The 16350-nt window shown below is 37.9% G+C and overlaps 1 protein-coding gene across 1 annotated transcript; it reads right to left on the bottom strand.

The window, feature by feature from the left end:
- Positions 1-457: 457 nt before the first annotated feature.
- Positions 458-15382, bottom strand: TRAK2 (trafficking protein, kinesin binding 2). Its single transcript, XM_010007337.1, has 15 exons — positions 15049-15382; positions 13937-14131; positions 11970-12040; positions 11216-11332; positions 9401-9610; positions 7511-7589; positions 6069-6199; positions 5800-5874; positions 5018-5155; positions 3994-4073; positions 3080-3280; positions 2651-2949; positions 2041-2329; positions 1723-1830; positions 458-1136 (listed from the first exon to the last, which is right to left on the bottom strand). Exons 1-15 carry the CDS (start codon positions 15083-15085, stop codon positions 458-460), a joined length of 2709 nt encoding a protein of 902 aa, XP_010005639.1. The 5' UTR covers positions 15086-15382.
- Positions 15383-16350: the final 968 nt, after the last annotated feature.

Here is a 16350-nt window from a genome sequence, read left to right as displayed (position 1 = left end):
ATAATCCAAGTTTTCATATTTGCTTGCTACAGGGAAGAGCTTGGACCAGTAAAGCTGGTCAGATTGACTGTTATTTTCATATTATAATTAAATGACAGAGCCTGACTCCTAACAACTAGTAAAATAATGTGGTTGTATGGTGAAAAAAATAGAACAGCAACTGCAAGACAGTTGTACACATGAAGTTTAAAAGGATAAAATACTGAGAATGGCTACAGTATTTTTTTTTTTCCTTAAGACAGATGCTAAAGCGGGCTTTGGTTTCCTCTTCCTTATATTCCACAAAAGTCTTCCTCAAATCCAAGCAATGTTCTTTTTCTCTGTCATCCTAACACTTTTCTCTCCCACATCATTAACATGCATGTGCCTTCTCCAACTCTTCTGTAACACATCTGATGATTCTTGTACTGGACACTTAACCCTCGTGTATTACTTACTGTGCTTGAAGTCCATCATTTCAGTCCTCCTTTACAACATCCATTTTTGATGACTGTGTGCAAACTGGAGCTCCCAATGCTCCAATCATGGCTGGAAGACTCTGGTTTCTTCTCAGTCCTGCCATTAAGTTGCTACCTGCATTTAAAAACATAGCAGAGTCCTGCCTTGTCAAGCTAACCTCTGGCCCTGGGTTCTTCCTCTGGTCCTGTGTGTCAGGGGGCTTGATCACCCTGGCAATACCCAGCCTCTTCAGTCTGTCCACTAGGTTCATCTTCAGCTGGCCTACATCTGGAGAGTTACGGGAGGGCTTTAGGCCATACATTTCTTGCAAGAATGTTTCCACAGGTCGAGAAGCCAGAAAATTTTCTGAGTGGTGCACTCGAGGCTCAAACAGTGGAGGGGAAGGACAAGGTGAACGTGAGGGAGAATTTGGTGGAGTAGAAGGAATGGGGAGAGTTCGAGGGGGCTGTAGCAAAGGCAGTTTTTCTAATGTGGGGCTATCATAAACCTTGGCAGAGATGCCTCTTTCTTGCAGAAGTTTAGCCAGACTGTTCATGCTGCTGAAGGTAGTAGTTGAATCTCTTCTGTTGGTGAGAAATTCTCCAATACTAAGTCTGCAAGACACAGCTGGAGTGCTCACTACTGGGTTTCCAATGCTGCTGCCAGTATTTCCAAGTGAAAATGGGGGACCCACTGAGCTGAAATAAAATGACACAGAGAAGATGCACACATTAGACATTTTGTACCTGCTTTGTATTTGCCTTTTAGTATACAGAAGTATCAAGAAAAAGGAAACTAGTGCTACTAGCTGTGACAGTGTCAACTTTAGTAGATTCTGTATTATTGTTCTGCAAAATATTTAAAAGATAACAGGTTCACAGAGAGGTTTTTGTGTAAGTACCAATGAATTGACCTTCTCTGGTCACCTATACTCTATTTGGGCAGAATATCAACACAGATGTCCAGTAATAACTTAGTTTTTAAAAATTATGACACAATAAGGAGAAAAATATTGTAGTATTTTTTTTTAAATAATAGGTATATGATACAAGGTATTTGCTATTTAAGAGTATAAATTTACTTCCTTTAAGTTACCCTAACCTGTTTTAACTCTCACTCTAGAGAATTTCAAGCTTTCCCTTTGTAATTACAGTTGTTTGTATAAGTAACATCCCATGTGTTGCCTAACTGCCTTGGTATTTTTTAAAACTGGTCCATATATCAGAAGATAGAAAGCTACTCTGTAATCCTGTACAACATTTAGGATGTCAGCAGTCACCATACCTGGGAGTAACATGAGTGACATCAGATGGGTGAAGGATCCTACAAGTAGTAAAGGTAAATGTGGAATTTGTGGAAGACAGACACTTCCCTGGATTCAAGGCTGCAACATGGAGAGTTTACGTTCATTGAGGGTAACATTAAAGACAAATAAGGACTAGTCAAAGCAAAGTTTAAGATAATGTTGTTATCACTGCTAATTTTTTAAAGTAAAGAACAAAGACAGCAAAGAGAGCATTGCCCCAAGGTCAAATACTTTCCAGTAAGGAAAAGAAACTTAAAAAAGAGGGAAAAAACCCCCACTAACCATGCTCCTTACCAGTGAGTGGTACAGCTGCTGAAGTAACAGGTGGCAGGAAAATGGCTGCCACTGGCTTTGCCACTGGCTTTGCCACTGTACATTTCTTTTCCTCTGGGAAGGACTGTTGCACTTGAAATGTTATACCTCCTTCACCTCCTTCCCCATCATCCTCCTCCAAGTCAGAGATGTGGTGCACAGCATCATCAGACAGAGGCGTAAAACCTTTTGTAACAACACCTGGTCTTGGGTCAAGAATGGTGCCTAGGTTGGGTCGGGCAAGCTGCTGCCAGTGGAAAAGGGTCTGAGATCCTGGTGTGAGAAAAGACAAGAGTCTCAAAGAGCCATTACCTACCACTGATTGAGGTACAAAAACTCATGATCAAAACAACCCCAGCCAGCTGGTGCCAAGACTGTGATGCACATGGAACACTTGGATGGAAATGCCAAGAAAAAGCCTAAGAGCCAAGTAGAAAGTAGTAATGGTGAGCTAGTTGGTACATAGCCTACAAACATGACTACTACCTCTTACTGTGTATCATACCTAGCTATACACAGACCAACAAAGATTTAATTGGCTAATTAATGTAAAATCCTTTTCTGCTAATACAAGAACGAAGACTACCCTCTTACCTTCAATGGGTTTGACAATTTGCAATTTTTCTGGGAGAAGGACACGGAGATTACTGGAGCTGGCAGAGAGATCAGTAAATTCTGAATTTGTACCCAGGGAAAAAGAGCTTTCTCTCAGTGTACTACAGCTACCAGCCCCTTCTTTCTGCTCAGCCAACAAATGCATTTTTCGCTCCCATTCCTCCTCAAAGAACTGCTTCTCACTCAGGTAGTTCTGACGGCGGAGGGAAAGCCTGTGCAGAGCTGTGACCAAGTCATTGTCTCCAGGGGTCCCCGGCTGCCCAGGATTATGAGTGTCTCTGTGAGAAACATCACATAATAATAGGTATTAAGATGATTAAGTTAACTATTTCTGTCTTACATAGCAGAAGTCAGGCCTCAATTTAGTTTTGAATCAGTTTATAAAGAACGTAACAGGCGGTTTCCTACCTGAGACTCTCAGAGCTGCTCCTCTGAGTCCTCCGTGTGTGGCTCTCCAACTGCTGCACACCAGACTGGAAGGGCTTTGCTGTCATAACAGCACTTGACCGATTAGATCCAGGGATTGGCAGTGGAGCAAGAAAGGAAGAGGAGCGGCCACGAGTGACATTAGCAACCCTGACGGTGTCAAATACTCGTTTCTGTTGATGCCTGCAGAAAAGACAAGCAAACAAAACTGGTTTTCAGAAGCGTTTTGAAAAAGAGATAAAAGAGAAAAAGCTTTGAACAACAGACTTTCACAGTTCTGCAGAGACCTGTCTAAAAAGATTTAAGCTCAGAATACAGGAATGACTAGGACACACATTCTGGTTTTCAGAAGTACTACCCTATTAAATAACAGAATTATCACTCATTTTGACCTAAAAGACCCAAACCTCTATTGATAACCACTTGAGAACATTCAGGAGCATGTATCTTATGGATTTAATTTATATGTTTTCAGAAGCATGTATTTATTACTTTTTGCTCAGAAGTAAGAGATCCAGGATCAGGTTTTCAGGGCTTGGAAAGCTATCATCAGTCTTTTGGCTATGACTTCATTTGCGTAGGAATTTTTCTGTAAGCTTTTAAGAGGATAAAACTAGTGTTGTGCATCACAGAATTTGTATCAAAAACCTCAAGAATTAAAGAATGAAATAACATCTTTTTAGCAAATTCCCAATTGCCTCACAGAATGAAATAAGAACAGTAGGTTTCAAAGTTGAAAATATTACTAAACACTACAAAGCTTTTTTATTAAGTTACATTAAAAATTACTATAGATGAAACATCCACATGTATAGATTCCTGAAATCAGTTTCATCTTGCTTAATAGAAGGATATGGAAAAATATCAGAATAGCACACAGGGATCTGAAAACATACTTTTGCTTGGAGAGAACAGATTCATCATCCAGACTCAATTCCTTCCGCATCGTCCCTTCGATTTCTGCTGCAAGGGAATCCTAGAGAAAAAATGGAAACCGGAAGAGTTGACACATTAGATTTAAATCTTCCTCCTAACAATTTTAGCAGAAAATGTCTCTTTAAAAATACCCCCAAAACCCCATCTCCATTTGTTTCTCTGGTATCAGAATATTTCAGACAACTTTCCAGTCTCTGAAGTAAGGGCATGGGGGGGACATTTTTCACCTCTTTATAACCAGTATGGGTTCCGTTTTCATTAGCAACATCAGCTTTTTCTTGGTACTCTTTATGTTGGTTTATTAAGCTACAATTTTAAGAACACTTCTTGCAAGGCCAAATTGTAAATGAGGCATTCTGTATACACAGAACAATCAATCAAAACCTGACCAATTCCCAGCACAGCCCAGAAATTTTTGAGAGCACAGTAATTAGAACATATCTGACACTAGCAAGAAGAGGAAAATAAACGCCTTTAACCCTTTTCCATTGATTTAGTAATCTCTAGCAATTAGTCTAAGGTCATGCATTTCTGATAATGCTTAAAATTTACTCTCACAAGATAAAGACATAAAATTACATCATGAACTATATAAAGGAAGCAAACTACTGATTGAACTTCTGAAAAAATGCTTTGTTTTTTGAAGAAAAACTGTCAAGTTATAATATTCACATAAACATTGACCAAAATACTAGCACAACTGAGTACTAGCTGCGGAACATGCCAATTTCTGTATATAACAGAAAAGGCATACCAAAAGGAAAAATTATTTTAATATCACAATATGGCAAGTGAATTACTAGTTTCCTAATACGTAAAATTCTCAGAAGTGTACATATTGAACAACTGAAAAACCAGCTCCTTTTCCTACTACAAAATAGTTCCTGCTGCAGCTCCTGCAACAGCTGTTTTACTCATACAGCTATATGCTACTACAGGTCCTATGTGCTAGTAGGTGTGTGCTATGCTAGCAGAATCTATTACCACAGGAAATGCTCCACATGGCTGGAGGTGGCAGAGACAAGCAAGAGAGCTGGTTCTGCTGCGCAGCAACTTCACTTCTTCCTGTGATTCATGCAACATCCCTAGACACTCCGCATTCCGATCTTGCAACTCATGTAGCTGAAAGAGAAAAGAGGACATCACGTGATACCAGAAAGCTTCAAAGAAGGGGCAGAGGAAACTGAAATAATTCATACAGGAACCTATACTGACTGATTCAACACTAATATTTGTCCAACTGCACAGCACATGCCAACATCTGTAATGGACAATGGTCAGCATAGCACCTGCACTGATTTTAGTAGTGAAACATAAAATCCAAATTAAGACTGAAAAGAGGAAGACATATGACAAAATCCAAAGGAAAACTAAAAATAGGTAAAACTAAAAATACAGTAACTGCTAATGGAAAAGAAACAAAAAAGAGAACTTCCATAAAATCTAATGAACTACAATATTGCTGATATAGTCAGTAATAATCACAGTAAAAAAAAATATTTTTCTTGTCACTACCAAGAATAGTAAGACTTCACTACTTGGAACACCTTCCTTGCTTTTCATAATCCTGTGAATACAAAATATTTGAGTAGACTTAAAATAATTATTCTTTTCCTTCAATCACGTGACTCCAACTACAGTGAAACATGAAAAGCCCAACATCATTAAAAAGCAATAGTTCCCATTCTCTCTTAGTTTTCTTTCTCTTGTATTCTATACAATTCTAAACATTTATCTAAATGTATATATGTAGAAGACTTGAGTACCTCTGCTGTCAGTTGTCTCTGAGCATCTTTGGAAGCTTGTAAGTGAAGTTTCAGCTCCTCCTTTTCAATCACATGCTGAAAGCACAAAAAGGTGCTTATCATTTTCCAGTTTTCCCGAGAGAGTTGATCCTCTGCCATACTTTCCTGAAACAGCCACTCTCTTTCAATGTTACCCCCTGCCTTGCATGCCACTTTTTACCTGCTGTAAACAATGCTGCGCACACACGAGCACACACACACAAACACACTCTTCATCAGTATTCCCTTACTTCTCTGAGTTTATGTTGAAGATCAACAATCTGGGATAAGAGGGATGAGATCTCTTCTTGATATCGAACCAACTCCTCACTCTTCTCTGACAACTCCTCTGTTATTCTGGAAATTTGAGCATTTGTTTGCCCTAAAAAAATTAAAGGAACTTAATAGATAGCTCTTCCCAACACATGACAAAAACCTAAAACAAAGCTAAAACCCAGACAAGATCAGTGAAAGTCAACGACATTCGGAAAAATGACAAATGCTCTTAGGAAATCAATTCATAGTATGTAAGAGTAGGTGCCTTAAAACATCCATAAGGAAAAGAAAAAGAGAAGTGGTGGGGTGAAGAAAGAGCTAATTTCAAATGCAGGTATAACATATTAAGAGCTAGGTAGGCAGAACGTGAAATACGTATATCACAGGTATGTGAAATGACCGTAATAAAATCAAGTGTAAGCTCCTGTATACTATTTCAGATTACATACTGGCTCACGACCAAGGCCAGACTTGGAATATGCTGAAGGAGTCAGGCTCTGAATTGATCTTGTCAGTAACTACCACTCTCTGTAAGCAAAGGCAATTTGTCAGACTTTTAAAGTGTAACATGCACCTGTTTAGCTCTTGATTCTGGTCACTGTCTGTTCCTCAGAGACCCATTGCATACTATTTCCAGGGTTTTTTTTCCCTTGAGTAAGCACTTCATCAAGTGAGATGACAAAGCAACTTAAAAAGCAGAGATATGTTTATGCACTTAGTACTGCCTGTGCACTTGCCCTGAAAGTGTGGCAAAGGCATAATGAAGCCAGATGAATCTTGCATAAAGGTCATTCTACAAATTTAGTGGTTACTGTACCTCACAGGCCTGTGGACATTTAAGCTCACAGTCAGATTTTTCATGAAGATGCACATTTTAAAGGTGTAGACTAGACATCCTTTGGGAAAAGATTATTTCTGTGAGTTTAGATCACCTAGCATGCCTACATGTGCTACAGAATTGGATAAAGCAGAACTCACAGACATTCTCACGGAAGGAAAATGTGACAGGTTACATGAAATAACTTCTATTTGGAAAGGATACATATTTTCTCAGAGGGAATGGAGTAAATTAACAACCAACTATGTATCAGTTCATACTATTTTATGGTCACCTGGAACAAGAAAAAAAAATCAAGAAGTAATCTAGTCTTCTTTATGGTGGTTGTATAGGAAAAGAATCTTAAAATGTTCTTATGGATATTTTCTCTCTTCAAACAAAGTACACGTACCTGCAGTTGAATGCCAGAGTGAAACTTGACAAAATACAGAAACACTTTTGCACTGCGGTAAAGAACAAGTCTTGAATACTTGGCATAAATTACTTAAGCTTGCTTTTTGATTCAGAGATAACTAAGGTGTAGGCACTAGCTATTTCAAATACCATTTTGCCATTGCAAGATATAGGCTGGATACTCACGGAGTTCTTTGACACAGTCATTGACCAGCTGCTGTTCCTTCTCTTCATATGTAATGGTTTCTGTCTTCAAATGGCAAGCCTGCAAGACAATTACTGGTATTCCAATTTCAGTACATAGATAAATGTTATAAATTTTTATTTCTGAAATTCTTGCAACTGAAGAGTCTCCTCTCCATCTTTTTTATTTCTATGCATCCAGCCACGCTTCCTAACCATTTCCCCTCCCCCAACTCATTTCACTGAATTCTATAGAATTTTTGAGTGAAAGACAGAGACACATGATCTCCCTCGTGCCTCTAGTAAAATATTTTTGTAGAAATATGTGACCTGCTACAGAGAATAAACCAAGACAGTAATCAGAAGTAAGCAACTGAATTTGCTTCAGAACTTCCTCAGGCAAGGAAATGTTGAAAACTGAATGATGTTAGCCAGTTCCTTTATGGCACTGAAAAGCTTTCAGTAGAGAAGCTTTTCTTCATATTCCCCAAATGGCCTAAATAGACTGTCAATTTTACGGGCCAGAGACCAAGTATCACTACAGGTCTAAACAACATCGAGCATACTAGATTCCCACTCCCATTTTGATGGTGAAGGTAATAATATTAAACTTTGCACACACAAGTCTTCTATGTTCAGGACTGTTTGCCGTTAAGTGGCATAAAACTTAGTAAATGAGTTTACAAATTACCTAAGGAAGTAGAACTACTGCAACACAAATGCAGACAAACACACTTATTGACAGAATGCTGTCACATAAAAAAAAAAAAAAAAGCAGCAAATAAATGCTCAATGTAATTGAGGCCATTCCAACTGAGTGAAGGTTCTGTTGTACCATAGAATGACAGCAGTCTTTTTCAAGTCCATTTTTTAGCACTAAGGTAGACTAAATTAATCACTGATTGGTAAAGTTCTGTTCTTATATACAGGGTTAGGAGCATTGTAAAAGCAGTTTGATCTTCTCCTCCAGCACTATTAAATTATCCATTTGGTCTTCAGGAGTTTTTAGAAAAGATGTGCATCTTCAGCTGAATATTTTGGGAACAACAAAGGGAAAAGTATATTTTGTTTGCATTAAAAGAATCTAATCTCTGCTGTATTGTTGCAACAAACTTACATTGGAAAAGTCTCACATAAAAACAAAACAAGAAAAATCACACAAACCAAATGAAAATAACACCTTTCTTACAAACAACACCCTCCTTTTCTTAAAAGGAAGAAACCTCCCCCACTTCCAACCAATTTCCTGTTTTACAAGTTCTGCTCTCCAAAGAAGAGACACTCCATCTGTATATTCTAATTCTTGTAACCTTTACTGTTGGTTCCATGACTTTTATAACCATATTGTCTGGCCATTTAGTCTCCATCCCTGTAAGAGCACAAGATTAATGTTTTCTACATAAGAGTAACCAATTAAAATACAGAGATTAATCACATAGTCAAATCTAAGTGTGTCTTCAAAAGAATTTTAGTAGAAGCTTATTAACCCTTAATATTGAAGCTTAATATACAAGCTGACAAAAATGTAATGCCAACACAACTCAATTCTCAAAATTCTACTAATTGCGGTCAGATTTATATCAAAACAGGTCGCACAGATTTGAGGGCCTGTTGGGTCCAAGTATTTTTGCTTGGTATTTACAAAAGTTCCCATATTCTTTCACATACCATAAAGACATTGAGGAGGGACTGCTAGAAGACTCTGGAGATAATGAGGTGTAGTGAAGTAAACACAGGGATGGGGGAATGAGTGGAGGGAAAGTATACAGGTACCATTTGAATACAGAAATACAAAGCAGTCATAGGCTTCACAAGAAACCCAAATGCTGGATTTTTTAACCATTCTGATTTATTTCATATCCAACATATGTGGTATCACTAAGTCAGAGATACCTTTGAACGGAGAGCAAGGTTCTCCTCTTCCAGCTCCCTGAGTTTATCTTGCAAGATATCCAGCTGCAACAGATCATGTGATACATTGAAAGATTCATTGAAACGTAGTGGTGTGGAACAGCTAGAATCTGTTTCACTCTCCTCAGAAGCAATCGAAACAATACGAAGCAGGTCATCTTTCTTTGACAGTTCATGCTGCAGCTGATTAACCTATAACAAAAGAATATCACCAGCTTGTGAATTATTCTTTAGCTATCCAGTATCACAGTGTATTACTTATGCAGGCTCTTGGAACATCACTTCTCCAGTTTAAAATGTGATTGAAAAATAGCTCACAGCTCATTATTTATTTATATTTGTATATAAGATTCAGGCTCTATTTATTTTATAGAAAGTTCTCAAAATCATTATGTTAGCACTTTAAGGCAGACTGAAAATTCAAGATAACATAGAACACTGGAACAGGTTGCCCAGGAAGGCTGTGGATGCCTCCTCCCTATAAGTATTCAAGGGCAGTTTGGACAGGGCTTTGAGCAACCTAGTCTAGCTGGAGATGTCCCTGCCCACGCAGGGGGGTTGGAACTAGATGATCTTTCAAGTCCCTTCAAGTCCATACCATTCTATGATTCTTTGATTTGTCTGAAGAGTTACTTCCTGGAGAAAAAGACTGATAGACATTTACTCGTTTGTGTAGACTGGTCCTCCCCGGTCTATACATTAAATTAATTGCAAGATAAATAAAAATGACAGAAGAGACAGATCTCATTCAGACAGATTCTACTTCGTGTATCTACATTTTTATATGAATACCTAAGTTTATGCTGTCCTACAGTTCATTATAAGTATGTATTTATTGCCAACACATTGTTTTACACAAGCAGCTAAATGCATTTCACTGTAAACTCAGCTTGCATTACAGAATCACAGAATCCTAGGGGTTGGAAGGGACCTTGAAAGATCATCTGGTCCAACCCATTGGTTGATCTTAGAGTTAAATAACTTGACATACATTCATAGGGTGTCAACTATTCAATTATTTTTAAAAAAAAAGAACAAGAAAGGACTGGATCAAGAATCTGTGCTTAAAGGAATAGGTTAAGATCGTGAGCAGAACACAGTTTTCATTACATATAATTTTAAAGCCTTATTTTTTTTTTTTTCAGTGTAAGCATCCATTAGGCTAGCTCATTTGCTGGCTGTTTCTTCACCTGTGAAGTTGTAGCAGTTCATATCAGATATTGACTACTTATTTTGACTTAGATTATTAATCATAAAATAATTATAGAAAAGACATCTAAGATCATCAAGTCCACCTGTCAACCCAACACCACCATGCCCACTAAAACGTGTCCCAAAGTGCCATGTCTGCACATTTTTTTAACACCTCCAAGGATGGTGACTCCACCATTTCCCTGGGCAGCCCATTCCAATGCTTGACAACTCAGTAAATATTTTTTTCCTAATATCCAAGCTAAACCTCCCCTGAAGCAACTTGAGGCCATCTCCTCTCATGCCTAACGGCAGGATATCAGTCTGATGGTCAAAACAAACTCTTTGAAAGCGCAATCCTGCTGTAGACATATCATAATAATACCCAAAGTTCTCATAATTTCTCAGCAATTATAATATGCAGTCTTGATAGTTAATTCTTGGACCAAGATAACTGATTTAACTATGACAATTAGGAGAATGACTTCTAAGTATATTCCTGTAGCTTAAGAGCAGCAATGACCTGTTTTCACAATGGAAGAATATATTTCTATTAATATTCTTTCTGTAATCATAAAAAAACAACCTTTAAAAAATATCACTCACTCGATCTAGACTTTGTCCTAACTGTTCTTCTAGTGCTTCATTCTGTTCCGTCAGAAGGTGGTTTCGCTTAAGGAGGGCTTGTCCAATACGAGCTGCTAGTTCCAGGTCCCGATCTTTCTGCTCACAAAATGAGAACAAATGTCTACATTTGATCAGATAAGGTTTAAATTCAGAGTAGTTTTTGTTTAGTAGATATTGTTTAATGCACCATGCTGAGATTCCACTTCTATCTCAAATGGATCCACATTGTTAGAACAATGATTAATGCTTCATCATTTGGATCCAGAGCACATGGAACTGTGTTCCTTGACATAGCGCATTCTCTCCCACAATAACTTAAAATAACATGGGGATAGGGACATTTTTTGGTTTTCTGCTGAGTACTGAAAAGGTTACATGGGCTCTGTTCAATCATACAAAGAAGCCACATATAGTTAGGTCTGTGGTCTTTCAAGTGACACCTTCTACAGAACAGACTGCTTAACTTGAATAGTGATGAGAGGGTAGAAGCAAAGGAACAACAGGAAAGCAGAAGAAAGCTGTTTCTTACACCTCACTGGCTCCATGGGTGCCCATAGTTTTGGTTATTTTTTTTCTGAGACGGTGCAACCCAATGGGCAGCTTCTCATTACCCATGTGTTTGATAAGCAGCTCCTGCAGATAACTGAACCAAAATTTCCAGTAACTGAATAAAACCCTTCCTCAAATACATGTCCTCAAATATATTAAGATAGCATTACTGAGACAAGCATACCTCAGCTAACAGATGTTTGACCATGTCAGCATCACTATAGGTTTTCTGCTCCACATTATCTGTGCCAAGAACTGAAAAGAGAAAAACATATTTATTGAAGTAGCTTAAGTACAAGAAGACTGGTGGGAAGGGACCAAGCTGAAACTCAGAGGATGCCATTTATGTACAAATACAGTACTTAGCTGATGAACCTAGCAGAGGCTATGAAAATGCATTTTAATTTCACAATATGAAGCCATACTCATTTGGGAGATTGATACGAGGCCAGAATGTTTACACCTTTCAGCAATATTAGCTAAAACCTTCAAATTTAGAAAAAGGAGAAAAATCTCTTAAGTTCTGCTTTTGAATACTGCTAAGCTATTAAATCATCCAGCTTGCTGAAGAGAAAGGGAAGAGTTTATTGGAACATACCCAAATATAGCTGAACACACCTGCAGACTTTACTGTTGAATAAAACCCAAAACATTAGTGTGTGTGACAAACAGAACGTATGGAGACCCCAGAGAGCAGCCATGAAAATGTATGTATTAAGTGCCTGATCATCTTAGGAACAGTTAAAAAGAAATGGCATAATGTATATCTTCAATTTAGATGTAGCAGAAAATCCTGTCTTAATGATTGAGTGACTTTTAAGTTTGAAGAGTCTGTAAAACTACAAAAAAAAAACTTAGAACAAGTAGGATTTGAAAAGCAGGACTGAGTCAAGAATAAACAAAGCATAAAGAATTTGTGACAACTCTAAACAAAACACAGTGCTAGAACATAAAGCACTGGTCTGCTCTAGTTCTTGTTCTGAGAAACAAAAGATGCTAGTAAAGAAGAAATCTTAATTACCTTGAGGAAATGTGTGAGATCCAGCCAAGGAGGAGGAAGGAAGTTCAATAAGAGCTAGAGTAACAGCAAATGAAAGATACAGGGGGGAGGGAGGAAGAACGAAGAGGAGAAAGAATTAAAATGTAAGGAAATAGGTGATTTACTTGCATTAATCCACCACCATAAAAAATAAATACATGTGTTAACTTACTTTTTATACTATTAAAATTTTCTTAGAACTTTTAAAGAACCATTTAAGTATTATTCCCTTCAGGAGCAGAATTTTCTCTCTGACTTGCAGGTTATGAATGTTTGAACTTGTCTAAGTTCAACACAAATTAGCTATTTTTGCTGTATGGAATCAATATCATGAAAGTAAAGAAGGCAGCAATATAAACTTAACAAATACATAAATGTCCTCATCAGCTGAAGGTCTAAGTTAACCTGTTTTGAAACTGATTCCATCATCACTGCATTGCAAAATGAGATTACTGTGGATTTGGTCTAAATCTATTTCTGAAGATTTCCTGCCATTTACTAAATGTATTTCTAAGCAGGGCAAAAATAGAATTTCTTCACAAAATTTCAAGTACCTATCTATCAGTAGCATGTGGGAGGTCATTTTTAGTGTACCACTTGGTTGCTGATACTGGTTTCTAACAGGGGACTCGGAACTTACCTGGTTTAACAGTATTTGGAAAATTCACTGCACAGACATAAGCAAGTTTCAGCCATTACAGGCAGAATATTATAGCCAGCTCTCCTGTGGTAAGTGTTCACATATGGTGATTTCTTTAGTTCAGCTTTAACCCTCTACCCAGAGTGCACAGTAGATGAGTAAGTAAAAGTAAAATAATACCTCCTAAGAACTCAACAATTTGAAGTAGTCTTGTTATCAACTGAACTCACAGGCTTGGAACTCTTTAACTGTGGAAAGCATTTGGAAAGCCACTTAATTTTTATTGCTGGGTCTGTTTCTGATAATAATGTTGCAAGCAGAAATTATTTTTTAGTGGCATGAACACTTGTGTATTATATCTAATTTAGAGCAATTCTAGGTTTCTGTCTCTTTGTCATGTGTTCCCACTCTTATAGTTACAGTTTTCCACTGAAACAAAAAAAAATAAAATACTAGACCCACATATACTCACTCATGTAATGGAAAGGCTCCTCATCATGAGCTGGGGAAGTGATTTCAGGCAGATGGCCACGGCAGGCAGGGGACTGAATCCAGTCTTGATTTTCATACAGATACAGAGAGTCCACTCGTAACTTGTAATCTGGCAACTGCTCTTCTAGCATGCTCACCAACTCTACCTCAGGAAGGTCCACACTGGAGCAGACATCTGAAAATGAGTAAGTGCCAGTAATAGTACATTACTATTAAATATCACACATAATTAGTATTGCTACAGGAGTATACATTCTACATGCTACAAAATACTTTATCAAGTTTCAGTAGATTTGAAGAGATATTTTGTACTGGCCAAATTACCAGAATACTTACTGAACCAATACTTGATTTACATTGTTGTATTTTTAAGTTCCTCATCTTCAGGTAACTCCACAAATTCCTGTAGAGCTGGTATAGCAATGATTCCCTCTGACTTCTTGAATATAATACATGTAATTTCTATATTTTCCTGGATTTTGTAAGGTTTCATTGGTTTTAGCATAGCTACACTTCTCTTTTCTGAAGAAAATTCACTTTTTTCTTGTTCTTCTGTTTATCCTTTTGTTTGGTAATGAACATAGATGCAAACAATCTTAAAGTAACTACAAAAATCAACTGAATACTGCCTTAAAATCAGGGAGCAAATATTCCATTTTAATGAGAAACACAATATTCAAAATCCTGGAAAGAAAGTTTAGCTCCTCCTCTGTTGTCCCCCTCTCCCCTAATCTCTTCATAATGATTGCAACAAAAAAAATATGAAGCATTAATTCTAAGTTGCTAAAATACTGCATATCAAAAGTATATTATTATTATCTTCTCAGCATTTTGACTACAGATGAATGCTATCCTCAGTATTTTTCAGTGGAAAAAGTTCCAATATTGATTACTGACACTGAGAACATTACAAACAACATTTTACAATGGAAGCTGATTTTATAAGTTCTTTAAGAGGACTCATTGTTTTTGTTCATTCACAATATCACATAAACAATATAAAGAATGTGAAACTTAAGGTTGTTTTCAAGTTGGTGTTCTATGACATCTTAGAAATGTTCATGATTTTTACAAGTTAATTCTTCTACTTACCAGAGACGCTCTCCAAGTCCCTGTGATCAAAATTCATGAGTCCTTTTTTCACAGTTCACTTATTTGGAAATAGCATTCTGTAGTCAGATTGTGCACAATCCCTTTATTGCTTTGGTAGAAAGATGGCTTTGGTTTAGAGACAGAGTAAGTGAGAGCTATCAAGCCATCAAGACACTTAACAAATCCAGTATCAACTCATTTCTGCAGACTGGCTCATATTCCAGATCTGTTGCCATCTTAGGACATGCGTATTTAATTTGGGCTACCACCGATCAGTAGAAGTGTATATATAGGATATTTAATGTAAGTTTCACAAGCTTCTCAGCTCAGCCATCCCTACAAATAAAACAAAGAGAATGCCAGAGTTTAATAGATGTCAGTCTTTCAAATGAGACAGTTAAAACTACCATGACTTAAGTCTCTTTCAGGCTGAATTTCCTCCCTCTACTATGATTTAATGAAAAAAACCCCAACAAACCACAAACATTTTAATTCCCAGTCTACACATTACACGTACAATTTAGCACTAAAAATGTCTTTTCCCTGCATACATAGCATCTCCTCTTCAGCATTGATTTTGTCAATTACCTGTCTGTACCATTCCTGTACTTTCAGTTTTCTTTCACTGAAATGAGGCATTTCCCTTTTCCTGTACAGACAGCAGCTCCAACTAAACAGAAATTTCCTTCAGGCTACTACACTTTTGTCCTGGTTTTGTTGGGACAGAATTCTAAAATATTTTTTTCTGTTTAGAGAAACTAGTTTTGAGGCTGCAGAGTCCAGTTCTGTGCTAATAAGAGATAAGATGCTCTGGTGCATGGGTTTCCATGATGACCAAGGTCAGTAGTTTTGAACCATGTGGATGCAGTAGGAGGGCCAAAGCCCAGGGCAGCTGTTCCAAGCCAGCCAACCAAAGTGTTCTGTATCATAAACATCACCCTCACTATAAATCAGGATGGTTGTAGAGACGTTTGGGGGCTTCTACCATGGCTGCCTTCCCCAGAGGGTCCCATCTGTATCACATTCCATGATGACCAAGGTCAGTAGTTTTGAACCATGTGGATGCAGTAGGAGGGCCAAAGCCCAGGGCAGCTGTTCCAAGCCAGCCAACCAAAGTGTTCTGTATCATAAACATCACCCTCACTATAAATCAGGATGGTTGTAGAGACGTTTGGGGGCTTCTACCATGGCTGCCTTCCCCAGAGGGTCCCATCTGTATCACAGGTCATCCCATGCCTGAGGCCTCCTCCGCCTGCCATGACTGTGGTGGCTGGGGCTGCCGGGGCGGGGGGGGCGGGCTTT

The sequence above is a fragment of the Chaetura pelagica genome, unplaced genomic scaffold (assembly GCF_000747805.2).
Source record: "Chaetura pelagica isolate M959 unplaced genomic scaffold, ChaPel_1.0 scaffold21, whole genome shotgun sequence".
NCBI classification, from domain to species: Eukaryota; Metazoa; Chordata; class Aves; order Apodiformes; family Apodidae; genus Chaetura; species Chaetura pelagica.
Note: the sequence above shows the minus strand (reverse complement) of the source record. Positions and strands in the feature narration are given on the sequence as shown.

Coding starts and splice junctions, on each gene's coding strand:
- TRAK2 (XM_010007337.1), bottom strand. CDS start 15,085: ATGAATTTTGATCACAGGGACTTGGAGAGCGTCTCTG. Junction 7,590..9,400: donor ACCTTGCTCTCCGTTCAAAG/GTATCTCTGACT, acceptor ATTGTCTTGCAG/GCTTGCCATTTGAAGACAGA. Junction 1,137..1,722: donor GTCACTCATGTTACTCCCAG/GTATGGTGACTG, acceptor ATTTTATTTCAG/CTCAGTGGGTCCCCCATTTT.